Below are 19,007 nucleotides of genomic sequence, written 5' to 3'. Positions count from 1 at the left end.
AGGTAGTGAATGGTCATCAATTAAATTAAATTTTATTTATATAGCACCAAGTCACAATAGCAACTTTATATTGTAAGATAAGGATGCTACAGTAATACAGAAAAAACCCCAACATTAAGACAACACACTATGAGCAAGCAATGGGCAAAAGTTTATGCATAACAATAGACGTCTAGCTTTCAACCTGACCAGATTCTCACAAAACTGTATGTGTGAGGGAAACTTTGAAATTCTACTTTGTCTTCTGAGGCACCTCACCAATACAGCAGAGGCACTGCACTTAATTTCAAAGCATCACAAGAGTTAGTTGGATTAGTTGTAATGTAGTTACTCATTCAAACTGACACAAAACTAAAATTAATTGATCTATGCAACTATGACAAAAAGGCCATCAATTAAAACTTCTCTTAAACTTAGTGGCTTAGTTGAAAGTGAAATCTTATCGTCAGATATCTAGAACTAACATCTCAAGCTTTTTCCAGAGAACTTGCTCTACTGACACATGTTGTTTCAATGATGACTAACAGTCTTGGTCAGACGTGACATGCCACATTGAGAAATGTTCTTTGTGGTCAGCCAGAGTGTTAAACACAGTGACAAAAAAGTGCGGCTTGTTTCAAGTCGCGCTTTGTCTTCAACGACATGTAGCCGAATGTCAACAAGAGCATTCAGAGCAGCATACGTATTTACCTTGGTGCAATAATCACATCTCACTAATGGATACAAAACTCTTACAATCACATTAGTTTATTATTATTAATATAACAATAGTTAGAATGTCTTGGTACCGATAGGTAAATTGGATTAACGTCACTTTAGTGTAAACTGAGATTGAGAACTTGAGATGTCACAGAATGAATAAATATTTTAATCTGTGTTACTTAAATGACATCATATTAGGAGACTGTGATTTAACAGTTGTATCTGCAATGCATTCAACTTAGATGTGTGTACAAGTTATGCCTATGTGCCTTTTTCTTACCTTACACTGAAAATAAAGAATTAATAACATTTGTTGTATTTTTTTCTTTTACAGTTTATTGAAGTTGGTAGACCCCCCGTTCATTTTTCTAAATACCATTTTTGCCACGAGTTATCAGTGTGAGGTGACCTAAAACCAGATGTCAGTCAAAAGTAAATGTTTGATTTTTTTGTCAACAAATGATTTGTCTATTTGTCTGCTACTGTATTTCATTATTACGTAGCTCGGCCACAGTTGTTGCTCATCAGTATCATAATTTGTTTTTGTTTTGACTTGATATTGCTTGCTCAAACCGTAAATGACAGCTTTGTTTTGTTTTTGTTTATTGCACGTGTACCTCTTCTTATGCGTACAATAAATAAAATACGTGTCTAATACGTGCTCTTCTAATGTGAATTCATCTAATTATGGTTTCAGTATGGGTGGCATGGCCTAAAAACAAAATGTAAGATGTGTTCTTTGTCTTTTCAGGCAGTTTAAGTGAAAGTTAAAAGGATCTTCGTGAATTCACCATGCGTTTGCACTTCAAGCATTTTACACTGTGAGGCAGATTTATTTACTTCTTCTTGATAATGTAGTTGACTTCCTACTCCCACTTGCAGTAGTATGATTTCCTACACTGTGGTCTCCCCTTTGTGAACAGTTTGCATTGCCATGGTGCGGAGAGAGTAGGCGCGAGGTTGAAAGTTTGCATGAAACACACGCATCTTGGCATTTTTTAAGTAAGTGTGTATGTTTTTTAATTAAAATGCTGACTGAGAGAAACATGATGACTTGTTTTGTTTTAGGTGCAAGGACAAATGAAGGAGATTATCAATGATTATGAAATGTGAGCATGCTCATTACCGTAAGTGTACAGGAAGATACAAAGCTGCCGTGGGTGGGGGATTGCCTCTTCTGGTCTTGTTCATTGCTATGACAAGAGGGATGACACAGCTTGTTTACAAGGCTTGTTTATATTGTTTATTGTTCAGAGTCATCATTAGTGCATTCAAAGATGATACCAGCTGCTATTTGTAATATCAAAATGTAGATTTCGGCTCCTGTTGACACTGTCATCGGGTAAATAAGCAATCACAGATGAAGTTTGATAAATGAAGCATAACGAAACAAGCTTACAGGGCCAGTGGTAAATCTGCAAGCCGGAATTTACCATCGGCAAGATGCTGATGAAATTAGCCTGCAGCGCATTAGAGTTCAGTATGGTAACCCACAAAGTTGATTGGAAGTTTTCTTGTATAAAATGTGAGGAATTTCATATATTGATTCCAGTAGACAGGAAAGCTAAACTATTTTTCGTTTTTCCTTCTGAGTGTGACCAGATCGCACAAAAAGTGCTCGATACAGTGACTTATCTGATAATCTCATAAAAGCTTTAAAATAAAAAACTGCATAACGAGCTGTTTTTTAATTATCTTGTGACAGCAGTTTCTGTTATCAAAACCAGAATGAAGAGTTTGGTTTCTTTGGCCTACACATAAAGAGAGTCTCTTACGCATAGCCGGCTAATTTTGTAGGAGTTTGGTCAGCAGCTGCAAAGTAGGTTCCCACACTTTATCAGCTCGAAATAGTCTAGGAATAACTTGCCTGATGGTAAATACTAGTTAAGAACACACAATAAACAGGTATAAACAAGCTGACAGTGCACATTAAATGCTAAAAATTGTGACAGCATCGTTGGAGACACAAAATATTCACATGTTCATCGAGCATTTTAGAACTAAAGTATTTTACATCTTTATGATTCAAACAGTTCAACTTTAGAAATATTTTCCTTACATTTCCACTCCCGTGTACCAATTTTTTAATTTAAAAAAATTAATATTAATATTAATTAATTAATTAATTTTCACACTTTGCAAAGTCATCCAAATGGTTGGCCCAACCCTGCTTATTATTTTATGAAAATAAACAATTCTGCACAGTCATTTACTCAGAAAAGGATGGAAAGTGGGTTATTCAAATTGTTTTGTTTTCACAAACCTGCATAAATCGGGTCACCGTGACTGATCTGACAAAAGACAAATAGGAAAACTAATGAAAAGGAGCCAATGTGACCTATTTTTTTTTGTTATTTTGTGGAAAGAAGCAGTATTTAACCAAAGAACTAGAACTAAATTCTGAAACCATGTCCTTTGCTGCTGGCACAGCAAGACAATGCTGTTTACCAAACCTGCTTGTGCGTGCCATTTGTCAACCAAGGTTTTCTCTTCCACAGTAGAACACACCTGACCTACTCATATGTTCAAAGGTAAGTGGTTAAGGGGTGGCAACGCATCTCCACACAAACCCCGAGCATTAAAATGCAGGGCATGTGTGGGAGTCAGGTGTGCAATCTTAAGATCTGAACTATAGGTTTTCTCTGTTGCAACATCTTGAAGGTCATCATAGACTTTACATTGATTTCTATGCAAGTTTTCTTCTTAACTGTACTTGACTAAATACAAATAAGACTAAATAGCACCTTAAATAATACAAGAACTACAATGTGTCTCCACTGTACAAAATACTGATAAACTGAAAAATTGACATTGCACTTTTTAAGGGTAATTTTATAACTAATACCACATCACCATAGCAGTAGATTGTAAATAATAGAATGTCTAATATTGCAAAAACTAAACATATCTTTAGATAAATAGCTGAAGCTTTAAAAAAGCCAACATACCACTGCTGCAGTCACCCGTCAGTTCTTCTAAGCATAATGACAGTTATTACTTTGTCTTGAGTTTATCTTACTCAAAGGGGGCTCGCAAAACAGCTTTCCTACATAATGGTGACACATTCTTGACCTTTAAGAGTTAATGCGATTGACTTTTACCAGCAACGACCAGACTTAAAAGGTTTAGCTGTTTTGGAAATTGATCATTTGAAGGGAAGAGAAAAACAACAAGCGGAGCAGTGGGAGTACAGAACAGGCCGTGAGCTGTGAATACTGTTTAACCACAACAGTAGGGGAATAACACTCAGCTGAGGGGCCGTGAAGATATTAAGGCCTTGAAACTGACACTGTTGCAAAACATCAAACTCCAATTGGAAAGTTTTGTTCTAAAATCAAACATCCACTGTCTGAACACCTACACTTCCAAACTAGGTTGCTCCCTGCAGGTAAAGTACCCTCTTTCTTTTACGCCGTTATTAAAGTGATGAGTCTAACTGCTGGAAGAAATTTAAAATAACCTTTAAACTCAACTCTAAATATGACACAAAAACCTTTTATGCTGGCGGAGAGCAGTATACGGTTTTATAAAAGTAGACATCCCACCTCCTACATATACATTTAGAGAATGCTTCAAAACAGCAGCCTAAATGTCGATACTTGTGCCTGGACACGTATGAAAATGGCTACCAGGTGACGAGACGTGCCCCCAGAATGACGTTTGGTGTTCACTTGTAGTTTCCTAATAAAACTGTTGAGCAAACAAAGCAAGACGAGGGTGTTTGAGGCCACGTTATCCTTTTGGATATCCGTTTTTCCTTTCTTTTCCTGAAAAACAGCTTTCAAATGATTATATTCTTCAAGGAGTGAGAATAGACGTTGTCTGCTGGAGTAAAGACAGCTCATGTTGTTTTTCAGGTGGTCAAGTCTTCATTTGCACAGATTTCATAGCAAGTTACTCCACAACTAAACAGATACATTTAATTTCAAGTCTTTTGTCATCTCTTCCTTCTCTCACCCCAACCGGTCATGGCAGATGGCCGCCCCTCCCTGAGCCTGGTTCTGCCCGAGGCTTCTTCCTGTTAAAAGGGAGTTTTTCCTTGGGAGTCATGTGATTGGTGGAGTTTCTCTATATTATTGTAGGGTCTTTACCTTACAATTGAAAGCTCTTTGAAATCAAATCACTGTTCTTGTGATTTGACGCTTTAAAATTAAAACTGAATTGACTTGACTGCCATTGTAAAATCTGCCTTTGCAAAGCTTTATAAACTCTTAATGTTATTGCATTGTATAAAGAGGAAGGTACTCTGTAGCCTTTAAGGATTCCTGGTCTCAATCTCCTTGTTGTCTTGGGCCTTTCTGTCTGGAGTTTGTGAATGCACAGATTTTATCCCCAAGTCCAAAGACATGCGTGCTAGGATAACTGGTGACCCTAAATCATGTGTAGGTGTTAGGCAGATGAAGCGCTGTATAAATGTATAGTTAAATGCTGTTTTTACTTTCAATTGCTTTAAATCGTCATTAAGACTAGAAAATTCGTAAATGCCAGTCCACTAATCATGCAACCAAAGAGCAGTCTTCTACTGTGGATGTAATTCTTTTGGGCCATATATGCAGTAACTGTTTGTGTAAACACAAAGCGAGTTCTGGTACTGTTTTCAGCTCTCACCTGGTGTGTGGTGTGCTTTGAACTCCAAGAAGGTGGATGGATTTGAGTCAGAGAGGGTTACATATAATGAGCCTTTGAAATACTGGCCTTTTGATTTGGCTCATCTGTATCAATTCCAAGTTTCACATCAAGACCTAAACAAAATGAAAGAAATCCATAAAAAAATCCCATATTCTGGCATTTTAAGCTGCTCCAAAACAAATAGAAAAATGTCTCTGTTAAACATCGGACTTGCTTGTAAATGTATCTCAATAGAAGTTCTTTTTAAACATGCATCTTAATGTTAATAACTGTTTAAATCTTCAGAACGTAGCTGTCAACAGTTCTTCGTATGTGTTTTCGCTTTTTGTGCATTGAAAACTCTTATTGCGTGGAATATTTCTCAAAAAATGGATATCTCATCTTGGGAGAAACCTTTTCATATTTTCCACCCCGATGTTCCTTCGCCGTCTAGAACAGGTTATCACAACTTTCACAATCACTGGCAAGCATCCTCAAAATAATACACAGCCGTCTGATGGTTCGGAAAAATACGTCACTACAGTATCCTGTTTATTTTAACAAGGTTCGGTGTTTTGGCCAAAACCAGACTTCCGCCGTATATGACAATTAATCAGGGGGAGAATCTTTCCTATAAGATGATCAAATCTGTAGGCAGGACAGCACTCTGCTGCATGTTTTCTACAAATTAACTTTATTCTGTAACCCGAAGCATGAAGTGAGAGTGACTTTTACTGAGTTACTCATCTCAAGTTCACGCTTGTCATTTCTGTCTACAGTAAAATAATTCAGGTTAGTCAACATCAACTTAGTCATATGACTTTCACTGTCTGAAACATTATTGGCATGTTGTGCTTTGCAGGATGCACTGCAGCTTATTACTGCACTGTATCGAAATCACCTTCAGTGAGATTTTCAAAACCATCGCTCTTCTATTTCTGCAGATTAGCAGCCTTGAGTCTGAAAACATAACCATAACCAGGAGATGCATTGTACGTGCATCTCAAAAAATTTGAAAATTGCGAAAAAGCTCAATATTTTCAATCAGCTATTTATGGAAGTTAAAAAATCTTTACATATTTTAGACTCTAGACTCTTTTTCTGTTTTAATATTGACAGACATGACATGTTGCTCAAAAATACGGTTGTGTAAATTTCTACAAATCAAATTCAGTACATGCAAAAATATGTGAAAGATTGCTAATTTGGCATTTGTCCAGTTGTCATCATCACCTTCCACAAAGACGGTAAGCAAGAAAACGCCATTGCAGTTTGCAGAGTGTTGTTGAAACACATTAATGGAAAGTTGGCTGGAATGGAAAAGTGTGGTAATAAAAAGTGCACAAACAACAAGGATGCCTGCAGTCTTTGCAGGACTGTTATAAAACGCTGATTAAAAAACTTGGAAGCGCTTCGCATGGAGCAGACTGAAGCTGGTGTCAGTACATCAACAGCCACGATGCACAAATATTTTGAGCAAAGGGGCTGCAGTCCTGATATCACAGCCACTCCTGAACCAGCAGCAGAACTGTAATACCTGTGCTGAGGAGAGAGAGAACTGGGCTGTTGCTCAGTGGTCCAAAGTCCCCTTTTCACGTCAATTTTTGCATTTGGAAGCCAGAGTGTCAAAGATGACTGGAGAGGGACAGAAACCACATTGTTGTTGCCTATTGGTGGTGGTCAGAGGGCCCGGTGGCGCCAGTGTCCGGCAGCCTCGCCTCTGTCAGTGCGCAGGGTGGCTGTGGCTACAATGTAGCTTGCTATCACCAGTGTGTGAATGTGTGTGTGAATGGGTGGATGACTGAACGTGTAAAGCGCTTTGGGGTCCTTAGAGACTAAGTAAAGCGCTATATAAATACAGGCCATTTACCATTTACCAGGTCTTAAATCTTCCAGGAGATTTTAAAGATGCTTCCATTTCCCAATTAGCTTTAAGGGAACACAGACTTCCTTTTGTAGTAGGACCTGCCCACTAGGCCACAATTACTAGCAAATGGTTGCTGACCATGTTAGTATTGTATCTGATTGGCCAGTAAATCTGTGTTATCCATTCCATTTGGATAGATAAATGCCTGATCCAAAAATGAGAAGAGCACAAGGCCTTTATCATAGCAGCTTGGATTGGTTGCCTCCATGCCTCACTGCACTGATGCAGGAACTCAATGTAAAGAAGTCCCAGTTAACTGCTAAGTGTATTTCACCTACACATAATAAAATTATGTTCATCTTTTAGAACAAAATTACCACAAAAAAAAAAACTTTTTCACAATATTCTGATTCTTTAACCTGTACTAGTGTATCCTAAATCACACTTGCACATGATTTGTATAATTCATATTTTTGTATTATCAGCCAAACTCTATGTTTTTGTAGAAAAAGACAACTCAATGAGTCTTATGTTTAAATAAAGGCTTTCATGATGACAATGTAACAGACAAATCATCTCTGATGAAATAGATTTATTGGTTTTGCAATTTTATAAAAGCGTGTGCAAAGATACAACATATTAAAATATTTCCATACAAACAAAACTAATGTTCCAAAAAAAGGTTCTAAGACACTGAGGTTTAATAAAGATTGGTCTTCTTCATTATCCGCAAGAACTCCTGCTCGTTGACCTCACCGTCCCCGTCTCGGTCTGCCTCGTCAATCATTTCCTGAAAGGATAATAAATGTGATGTAGCAAAGGGAAGGAAGTGAGAGCATCAAACTGGAACAATTCTCACACTGACTTCAGCTAACTTCGTGTTTCATGCATGGCATTTGACTGCAAAGGTTACCCAGAAAAACCCCACCTAAAATAATACAGTTACTACTATTTTACTGTGACATGTAAGAACATACCAACATTAGAGGAACTGGGAGATATGAGAAGAGAGACAATAAGTTTGGTACTTATATAGAAATGTATTTATAGTGGTTCCTCTAAGTATGTATTGTTCTTTAAATAAAAAATTCTTGGCTTCTGGACATGTGGTATTACTTTACGGTTTGTACCACTTGTACAATTTACTGTAGTAGAGGTACTACAATATTTTAAATATGAGGTAGCGAATTTAAAATCAGTCAAACCAGTGAAAGGATCCCACCTGACCCCTTCAGAATGAGCAACTTTTTTGTACTTTAGTATATTTAACAAAGCCAGCTGGGGTGGCTGTAGCTCAGGAGGTGCAGCAGGTCATCCACTAACTGGAAGGTTGGTGGTTTAGTCTGCAGGCCAAAGTATCCTTGTGCAAGATAATGAACAACAAGTTGCTCTCTGATGTGCTCATTGGAGTACGACTGTATGTGAATGTTAGACAGAAAGAACTTGTGTGTAGGAAAAAAGAGCTTGTATGAGTGTGTGTTTGAATGAGGCATATAAAGTAGAGTAGAAAAGCGATGAACTGGTTCATTTACATATAAAAATTTTAATCTTTACACTATGAATAGTTACTGCAGAGTGACTTGCAGGCTCTCAAAGTACTGAGCAGCAGAGCAATAGGAAAAACTTTGTTCTTATTAATTCATTTCATTTTTCCCAGCATTACTGAGCCCTTATCAGTTTTTATGTAAAGGAGAAAACCATATTGTATTTTTCAGAACTGAAAAACGCTCTGTTAAAAATTAAATCAGTTTACACCCACTACAAATATCACAATCTAAATTCAAAATCTTGTTTTTGCTCAAGATGGGGTTTTTTTCTCAAAACCCAACTTTTTGAACATCATTACATCAGGAATCATTTTCAATAACCTGATAATACAAAATGCAATTTTTAAATGACGATATTTTTTTAAATTTAATTAAGGGAAAAAAGCTATCTAAATTTACCCGGCAGTATGTGAAAAAGTATACCCGATAACTGGTCTTACCACCCTTGGCAGTAGAAATTGCAATCAAGCATTCGAAATAACTAGACAATCAGCCTTTCACACCACTGTGGAGGAAGTCTGTCCTACCCTTCTTTGCAAAACTGTTTTAATTCAGCCATATGAACAGCCAGTTTAAGGTCATGCCAAAGCACCATAATCAGTCGTGACTTGTGTTTTCTTTGTTGTTGTTTTTTAAGCCAATCAGAGGTGAACTTGCTGGTGTGTTTCAGATCATTGTCCTGCTGAATAACCTGAGTGTACATACGTTCCTGGCATGAACTGATGGTCAGGCATTCTCCTTTAGGATTTTCAGGTAGAGAGCAGAACTCAAAGTTCCGTCAATTAAGTCAAGTTGACCAAAGCAGGCCCAGATGTTGCTACGATGTACTTTTTATAAAATGCTGTTTGTTTTATTGTACATGTAGTGGGATTCAAGCCTTCCCAAAAAGTTTAACTTTTTGTCTTGTCAAGGTCTTGGAGATCAACAAGACATTTTTGGCAATTGTGAGAATAACCTTTATGTTCTTTTTGGTTAGAACTCACTCTTGGAACTTTCTTTAGATGTTGTTCTCGGTTCTTTGTGACCTTCTGGATGAGTCATCAGTGCGCTCTTGGAGACATTTTAGCCGGTCAGCCACTCCTGGGAAGGTTCACCACTGTTCCAGCCTCTCTCTATTTGTGTATAATAGCTCTCATTGTGGTTTCCTGGAGTCCTAAAACCTTAAACCTTTCCAAACTGATAGATGCCAATGTTTTTGTTTCTCAGCTATGCTGCTTTTTCAGATCTTTTAGCCTTCTTTACTTCTTTTAGACAGGCTCTGTTTAAGTGATTTCCTGTTTCTGGCAGCAGTCAAGCCTGGGTGTGGCCGTGAAACTGAAGTCAGCTTTCAAAAAAATGTGTTTAATCACAGTTAATTCATGATTTAAAAAGGGGAGGGGGGATTACTTCTTCACACAGGAGCAGGTAGCTGTGGATAGCTAGTGTGTGTCCACAGTGTGTGACAAATATGCAAAAAAATAAGAAATAAGGAAGGGGTAAAGACTTCCTTACAGTACTGTATAATCACTATGTGGGATAGTTGGTTGGACTAAACTATTTATAACATTATCAAAGATCTCATTTTTACCTACATTTGGTTTTTATCAGGCTCATCTTCTCTGATTCCTTATATGTCAAAATAATCTTCCAAATTTGACCCACAGGTATTCACACTATTTCATGGTATGAATTTAGCATGGCTTCATTAAATATACAAAAGTTATTCTTAGTATAAACAAAATCATTTATGTAGATGAAAAAGTGCTACCACCCCCCCCAAAAAACAAAACTGTAAGTACTCCAAAGTAATGAAGAATCTCTATACCTGCAGCTCTGCATCTGTGAGGTTTTCACCCAGCTCCTTGGCAACTCTCTTGAGATTTTTGAATGAGATTTTTCCCGTGCAGTCATCATCAAAGAGCCGGAAAGCCTTCAGTATTTCTTCTTTTGTGTCTTTTTCACTCTGTTCTCATCAAAAATGAATACACATATAAATATATTACAAATTAAAAACATGCAAAATGTTCTTTTTTAAATTTTGCTCCAAATGCAGTCCAATATGAACATAATTTGCAGAATGTGTGTAGGAAATGAAGTGAAGCACATTTTACAAAGCACAGACATACAGAGTGTGCATACAGTATATTTTATAACTCTTGAATGGAAATATGTTTTGTAATGTAAAGAACAGGTGGCCACACTAAATGTTATCTATAGTTTTTTCAGTCTGAAGAAAGCCTTTTTCTATGATCTACTGTTACTGTGCTATTTATTCAGGACACAGGATAGCCAGAAAGGTGTTGGTGACTTTGCATGTACAGTGCCGTGATGTATTTGCTCACTGTAGCAGGACCCATGCTAATCAGATGCCAATCAGGCACCTGATTGTCAACATCTGAGGTACCAGAAGCTCCAACAAGAGTCAAGAGCAGAACAAGCACTGGCAGAGACGATTTGGCAAGTTTTTCATGGGTCAACCCATAAATACACTAGCCTTACAAATGTGTCTGTGTGTGAGACAGGGAGAGAGAGAGAGAGAGAGAGAGAGAGAGATACTATATCTAGCAAATTCTTGCAATGTTTAGAATTGCTCCAAAACAACAGCTGTCGAAACAACACACAAATGCTTGATTTAGCTGCAACAGTTTTAAGGACATTGCTATTTTCAGACAGTAAAACTTCCAACTTAACTGCAGAGAAGTTTTCTTGTTCCTTTCGGTAAAACACTCACCGTTTTCAGTGTCATAATACTGAGAAAGTCACCAAAGTCAATCGTTCCAGAGCCCTCTTTATCAATGTCTGCAATCATTTTCTTGATCTCTTCTTTCTTTGGTTCAAACCCCAGAGCTCTCATGGCAACCTGTGACACAGATAACAGTAAAGAAAACTGAAGCTGCTGCGGTGTTGTGACCGCGGTATGTTTTCCTTACTTAACTTTTATCAATACACATTTAACTAGAAAGCCAACCTTGAGCTCCTTCACGTCTATTGTTCCAGTTCCATCTGTGTCAAAGAGATCGAAAGCCTCTTTAATTTCTTGCTTTTGCTCCTCAGTCAGGTCGTGTTTTAAATCCGTCTTTTTCCTTTGGCTAGCCGAGGAAGTTGGTTTCCGGTAACTTGAAGCCTATGAAATACAATATTAATACATCACAAAAGCTACCTATTAAGTTACTAAGTTAACAGCAACGAGACTCGCGGTACATATCTTATTTTAGGTCATTATTGTGCTAACTAGCTTAAATGCTGTTCCGGGAGACCGAAGAGAATCAAGTTAAAACTAACGGCTTTTTATGGCAAATCTCACAGCTTCTTAAAATGTTCATTAAACATTCGTTTATACAGTTACTTTACATAATTAAATAAATGCACACCATTTGAATAAATGATCCCGACGGGGAAACCTCTGTTTTGTTTGATGGTCTGATGTCAACAAACCAGGTAGCAACGGCTGTGTAGTTTTTCTGTGAACAGACATCCGAGAGAGCCAATACAAATGATGAAAGCACGTTGACGAAACCGGATTAACCAATCACAAAAAATAGTAGGCGGGTTAAAACAGTTTCAGCCAATCATACGGACAGTTTGTTGTCGCCCAGCAACTAGGAAACAAAACGCATGCGCAGTGTTTAATCGGTTGAGCTGGACCAGGCGTAATATAAATGCCTCGTACACTATTGAAATAAGGTAAAAGTATACTCATTGAGGATAGTAAAAAGTTTGTATTACAGCGTCATTTTGCAGAGTCATTTCGGGGGGTTTCTGCTCTTGGATTAAGGTACAGACACGGGCAGTTTTGAAGTAAACTTGTCTCTGGTTCGTTAGCTTAGCTTGTAAGCTGACTTGTAAGATGCTGAGTGAAGTGCAGGCATTGACAAAACTCGCTGCTAGTATTGGAGGAATAATTAATACCCGTCAGTTTTTCATGAGTAGCAATGTTTTACATCTAAAACTCTAAATCTATTATATGTAGGTTGCACCCATTATATCTGTCAAATGTCAATATGCTGATTGCCATCTGTCTCCAAATACGATTTTCCATTTCGTAGTGCTTGGCTGTTAACTGCTTAAATCTTAAAAGACACGTGATGAGGGGGTGAAAGGCCTATGAACCGTTTGGTTTCCCTGGACAAAGAAGGAAAACAAAACAAAATATGAAACTTGCCAAGCTGCTATTTTAATTGCTGTTATCAGAGTAAAAATAGTTTTGTTTTTGTTTTGTTTTTTTGTTTTTAAAAAAAGCCCACACTAACAGTGAAAACAGCTCTGTTTACAGTGATGACTAGGGTTAAGGCTTCTCTGCATAAAAATGATTGAAACCCTTAATTAACTAGATTAGAACTTTCTAGAATATCTGTAAAGTTGACATGTCATGCCATTAAACTAAGGAAAACAGTTGTTCAGGCTAGGTTAACCAGAGAGTTTACAATCAGTAAGCAACAGTACGGCTCCAAGCCGAGAAAGAGAATTACAGATGTGATGTTCACTTTGAACATGTTGATGGAGACGTGTGGAGAAGGTCAAAACAGTTTCAGGCTGTCTTTGTAGCTCTAGAGAAAGCATACAATAGGCTGCCAAGAGAGGAATTGTGGTACTGCATGAGGGAGTGAGTAGTGTTAGAGAAGTATCTGAGGCTGGTGCAGGACATTTATGAGGATAGTGATGAAGTTTGAAGTAGGAGTGACAGATGGGTTTACAGTGGGGGTGGGATTACATCAGGGATCTGCTCTGAGCCCATTCTTGTTCACAGTGGTGATGAACAGGTTGATAGATTAGGTCAGGCAGGAAAAGAGAAAGACAACATATAGGTTCATGGATGTAGTGAAGGAGGAGAGGCAGCGGGTTGGTGTGACAGAGGTAGGGATAGGTGGAGCCAGGTTATGTGCTATGGCGACCCCTAAAGGGAGCAGGCAAAAGAAGTAGTAGAAGATAGTCTATCATAAAAAAAACAGCATAAAAACAAATAGGGCCATTAAAAAAAAGCTATTCCTGCAACCCCCCCCCCCCCCCCTCCCCCGCGTCCTTTTAGTTTCTTACAAATCTTTTTTCATTTGAGGATTACAGTACCATACTGTATAATAAATTTGAATTTCCAGGAGGTGTGCTCTGTGTCAGATTGGTGACCGCTTCAGGGTGTACCTCACCTCTCACCCTGTGGTAGCTGGGATAGGCTCTAGCCCTCTCGCGACTCAAATAAGGATAAGCAGAAGAGAATGGATGGATAGAAAAGGAAATCTGAGGGCCTATACTTAGTTACTGTGCCTTGTGACTTGTTACTTTAAAAACACAAATCATGTTTCCGAACTAAAGCAAATGTTTGTGAGGACTTTTTTTTTTGTTTAGAAATGACCAAACGTAAATATTTTCTTTTACAGTTCACAGTCCTCGAATGATGTTGGGAAGTACAATCATAAACCATCGACAGCATGTTGGACTGCAGAAACTGTTGGCGCTGGCAGGAATCTCACATTCCTCTTTGGGCCCTTGTATAAAGTACAAGTTTATCCAAGATGACAAAAGTGGGGAGTCTGCTCTTGTGTGCTCGTGTTTTCGCATTATTGAGACCATGGAGCTGACCTGTGCAGTGGGTCAGCTGGTTCATGAGACTATTCAAGCCCACCAGAAGATCTACCATACGGGGTCAGGATGCCTGCTGTTCCTAGCGGGGGCCTGGAGCCGTGTTGCCCTGGACTGTCTTCAGAGAGGAATTTCAGTAGGGAACATAATCTCAGCAATGTCTGAAGGGATGGATGTATGTCTGGATGCTTGCAGGAAATGTGCCGTTTCAATTGATGGTCTGGGTGTGACATCGTTAGAGAGTTGTGCTGTGAAAGTGTCCAAGAAACCCATCAAAAATTCATCGCCTGCATTGTGCAGCATGCAGGGAACAATAAAGTTTGACGTCAAGACTCTGACCGTCGGTGAACAGAGAAAAATAAAACTCAGCAGACATTTTTGTGAGATGAAGTCTGAAGATTTCTCCAAAGTATTGCTACAGTCTCCTCAGCCTAAGCTTCCTGACATTGTACACGTTGCTGAGGGACTGAGTCATGGTTGTGATGATGCAATGAAACTTGTAGTCGAAGTTATTCGGATGCAGTCAAAAACTAATCAAGAAGATGTGAGCTATCCCATGTTTGACATTACTAAAGTGGTGACTTGTATGCTCCCTGGTTTACCAGAGGATCACGGGTGCGTTGTATTTGGCTGTGTTGTTCTTTTATCTGCTGAACAGGCTACAGTCGCTCATCACTTAAAAGAACAACAACTGAAGGTTGTTCTCATAAATGGAGATTTATCACATACTTACCGCCATCTTGGCTTTACCAGGCCGACAGGTATGCACCGTGTGAGGGATCATATCGATTTTTCGAGTTCGAGCAAAGAGGACGAATGGGTGGAACGGACTGTGACACGTCTGTTGAACCTGGAAGTGAACCTGATACTAATCCATGGGCACGCTTGTGAAAAAGTGATTCAGCACTGTTGTAGGCATCGTATACTTGTAGTGGAAAATGTGAAGGCTTCTGTTTTGAAGACATTTGCCAGCTTGTCTGGAGTTGTTCCGGTAACCTTTGCTGCGCAACTGAGCAAGCAAAATGTTGGCACTGGGGCAAAGGTTGCAATATGGAAAGACCTCAGTAGTCACGAGAAGTACTCCCTGGCTGTGAATATCTCAACTGGCAGCAACAGCGGGCTAGTTACAGTAATCCTTACAAGCTCTATACATGGAAAGCTGCAGGCCCTGGAGGACCAGTTTTGGGCCTGTGCTTATCGCTTACACTATGCACTAAAAGACAGAGCTCTTCTACCAGGGGCGTGTGGGACAGAAATGCTTTGCATTCATCACCTACAAAAGCGAGGGGAGTATCATGTCACGTGTCACAGAGAAAAGAACGGTGAGAGAGGAACCAACCACTACAGGCGTGTAGTGTTGGACCTCATGGCAGATGGTTTAATAGATTACATATCCACTGTAATGGTTAACACTGGAAGAATTTCAAAAGTCAAAGCTAGGACTGAGGTGAGCCAACAACTGCAGGACTATCTAGGCAATGCTGCAAAGTCCCCACAACTTTTCTTAAACAGTGAAAATCAGGATAGTGAAGTCTTCACAGCACCAAAACCCAATGAAGCGCGAGCAGTGGAAATCTATGATAATCTGAGCGTGAAACAGGAAGCATGGAGGAAAGCCTTAGATCTTGTTTTCTTGGTTTTACAGACGGATGCAGAGATTATCACAGGCGTAGACCAAAAAACTGAGATTGCCAAGAACAGTCTCTTGCTGTTGTGATGTTCATGTAGAATGTTCAGGCAAAAGATTTCACTCTACAAGACAAACTGTTTTTTTCTTCCTAAACAAAGTGATTTGTAAAATATGCTGTAAATAATACAGTCAAGGGCTTTTGAAAAATGTTATTACCTATTTTCTGCCACAAGGGGGAGACATCCTCTTTCTGAATGTCTTCAGAATTCTTTCTAAAACTTATATTAAAAAATAATAAAGTTATGTTGAATAACGAAGAAATGTAGTTTTTCTTATTTTTAATAAACTTGGCCTTGTGTCCTCTGTCATTATGATTCTCTATTCTGCCTGGAAATTCCCTTAAACATTACTTTTATTTTATAATAAAACAATCATGACTAACCTGAATATACAGTAAAAATACTGCTACATATCCAAACCCACAATTAGATTTCCTGCTCGAGGGCTGAATTTTGTTCGTCTTCGAACACTTGCTTAATGATATTTGCCTAAGCTTCATTAAGTGTCTCCAGTTTGGCTAGTACTGCTCTTTTATGACTTTCTGTGTCATAATTGGCATGGTTGATGCAGAAGGAACACCTCCAGACAGAGTAAATGTTTTGGGTTAAGTCTTACTAGTGTCTGTGCTTTAAAATACATTTTCAGAAGTGATGTCAGTTATTCGAATCCTGGAAATCTTTCATTAACACTTTCCCTCCTACATAATCACCTAAAGGTCACATAAATATTTTGAAAGTCTGCAGTTTGGGCGGCTTTTAGAGTACGTATGCATATATAGAAATTTGTAATAGGCTATTCATACAATACTTATATTAAGATAAGTAAAAATGATTACGACTTGGAAAATTCAAGAACTGCTCCCAATACACTGTTCAATTTGGTTGGTGTCTTGAAAATTTTCCCTTTTTTGCATGTTGAGTTTTAGAGGTGACGGTTTCAATGACTTGCGTGGTCTTCCATTTCCTCTGAGGTCACAGAGAGCAAAGCTCATTACACCCTAAAAATAGTTCAGTGAAATAAAAGTGTTACAAAGGTTTTACGGTGGAGACAGAATAGTCTTGATTCAGACATCATTCAGTGTTGTTGCAGCATTGAGAGGGGAGGGCATGACATAACGTAACACACACAACACTGGGGAGGAATGTTGGAACGCCAAAACTGGTGACACATCCGAGAGTTCAGGGTGAGTCCACCTCCTTTCTGTCTGCACGAATCACTTAACAAATTTATATAACGTAAAACTTAAAGGGCTCTCTGAGAGATGATTCAGATAGATGGAGTAGTTATTCTGGGCAATGACAAGTAGGAAATGAAAAAAAACTTTAAATATAAAATTATGAGGAGAAAGGCCAGCTGAGGCATTTTTTAAATATAGTTTAACATTTTTTTTAAAAAGTGTGTCACAAGTTTTCTCAGAAGAGTGGCTGGCATTTCTCTTACAGATAGGGTGAGGAGTTTGTAAGCTGCTGATTACAGCCTCGCAACAAGCGTGCCAAATGAGCAATTCTTTATGCCACTGAAGTAAATGAACTGAAGCTGAATGTTGATCATCTTGCTACAAACCTTCGCTCTGAGCATTCATGTGGATATTCTCTGGCATATATCATATTCTCATATCATATATCAGAGCTTCCCTCACCCTCAGTGGCAATGACACCCCCTGACTGCAGCAGACTCCCTACAGCAGGATATAGTAGGATACTGAACTCTGCCACACCACAAAATTGTTCAAGAGCAGTTTGAAACATAAAAAAATAGCCCAACATGCTAATCCTGCCTATAGGCGCTGCTGATCCCATCTAATAAAGCTTCCATAGAATAAACTGGAAAAGCCTGATTCATAGAGGCCCCATGCCATAACCCACAATCCTGAAAGAACTGTAGCCAGTGTCCTGTGCCAAACCATGGATTATATGCCAGATACTACAAGACACCCCAGTGGTGCTGTGTTCTTGCTATGATGGATGGGAGCTGTTTTGTGCCAACGTGATATCTGGCAGGTTTTTATTTTATGACTGATCAGTGTATCCATATGTCATCATTGTGACATCTCATATATTTACCTTTTCCCAGTGAAAAGATATTTAAATAAGTATTCAGGATTGTGACAAATGCTGATTTGAACATTCCTATATGGGCAGCAATAGTTAAGGTAGAAGGTTGGTGGATCCCTGATATGGATCCTTGATGCCAAAGCATCCATGGGGATAAAATCCGACTTGCATCTGTGTGTGTGTGTGAATGTTAGAAAGCACGCCGATATAGATAAGGCATTATATAAGTACTAGTCAATTTACATCCTTACTGGTCCCCTGGCTGTGCTGTGTATGTAGAAATTAACATTTGAAAAATTGTGTAAAAGTGTAAAGCCTGAAGACTGAGCTTATACTTGAGGTAAGGTGAGGTCAATGTTATAACTGTTATGTCATTACTTTATCTGTACAGTACTATACAGGTATAAATGTGTATCACTAATAATATTTGGTAGATATTTTTTCACTGCATGTGTATATAATATGCGCATTTAGCCGATACTGTCGAACAAAAACTTCTTGTTCAGCATGATGTCAACCGGGAGCACAGCTGACTTTCTACTGGTCCCACACAAGCTTCAGATGTGGTAACGTTTGCCCAGAAGCCCAGAACAGTAAGTGCCTATTTTGACAAATGCATGACCTCCTCCTGGATAAATAACTTTCATCACTCATCATCCAGGCAGCTGGTTTGGAGAAAATTGAGAATAGCAATTAAAATAACTGGCTCGTGACGGTTTCTTTTTTCATCTACTGGCATTTCTACTTTACATTGTGATTTTTTTCACTTATGAATAGCACTTACTGAATCACTACCAAGATGCCTCTGTTGGCTTTCTTATTATGTCCCTCTTTTCCTGCTCTTGAACAGACTGGATGAATGAAAACACTGGTTCTGTTCACATGGTTGCTGTGGCTCTTGGCTCTCCGAAGGGTCTCAGAGTCCAAATTGCACGTCCCCCTTCTTTGCCCTCCTCTCCTTTCCCGACTTCTGCTGGGTTGGTTGG

At 38.7% G+C, this 19,007-nt stretch overlaps 2 protein-coding genes across 4 annotated transcripts in view; one reads left to right on the top strand and one right to left on the bottom strand.

Annotated features, from left to right (window-relative positions):
- bbs12 (Bardet-Biedl syndrome 12) overlaps window positions 1–18,301 on the top strand; it is a 56,767-nt gene extending 38,466 nt beyond the window's left edge. Inside the window, exons 1-2 of one of the 3 annotated variants that reach the window (XM_085136034.1) lie at window positions 12,211–12,387; window positions 14,076–18,301. In XM_085136034.1, the coding sequence (XP_084992160.1) occupies window positions 14,090–15,994 (1,905 nt within the window). In that variant the 5' untranslated portion in view covers window positions 12,211–12,387; window positions 14,076–14,089 and the 3' untranslated portion in view covers window positions 15,995–18,301. Of the gene's footprint in view, window positions 1–12,210; window positions 12,479–14,075 lie in introns of those variants that run through there. The other 2 variants (XM_085136041.1, XM_085136028.1) reach the window with 2 other exon arrangements.
- Window positions 1,706–12,224, bottom strand: cetn4 (centrin 4; the record flags this gene model as incomplete). The annotated part of the gene is made up of 5 exons (XM_085134804.1): window positions 1,706–7,967; window positions 10,529–10,666; window positions 11,435–11,563; window positions 11,672–11,827; window positions 12,075–12,224. Coding segments are annotated over 5 exons (663 nt in total), but the record flags the coding sequence as incomplete, so codon positions are not given.
- Window positions 18,302–19,007: the final 706 nt, after the last annotated feature.

This window comes from Neolamprologus multifasciatus, chromosome 2 (genome assembly GCF_963576455.1).
Source record: "Neolamprologus multifasciatus chromosome 2, fNeoMul1.2, whole genome shotgun sequence".
NCBI classification, from domain to species: domain Eukaryota; kingdom Metazoa; phylum Chordata; class Actinopteri; order Cichliformes; family Cichlidae; genus Neolamprologus; species Neolamprologus multifasciatus.
This window is presented reverse-complemented; position numbering and strand designations above follow the sequence as displayed.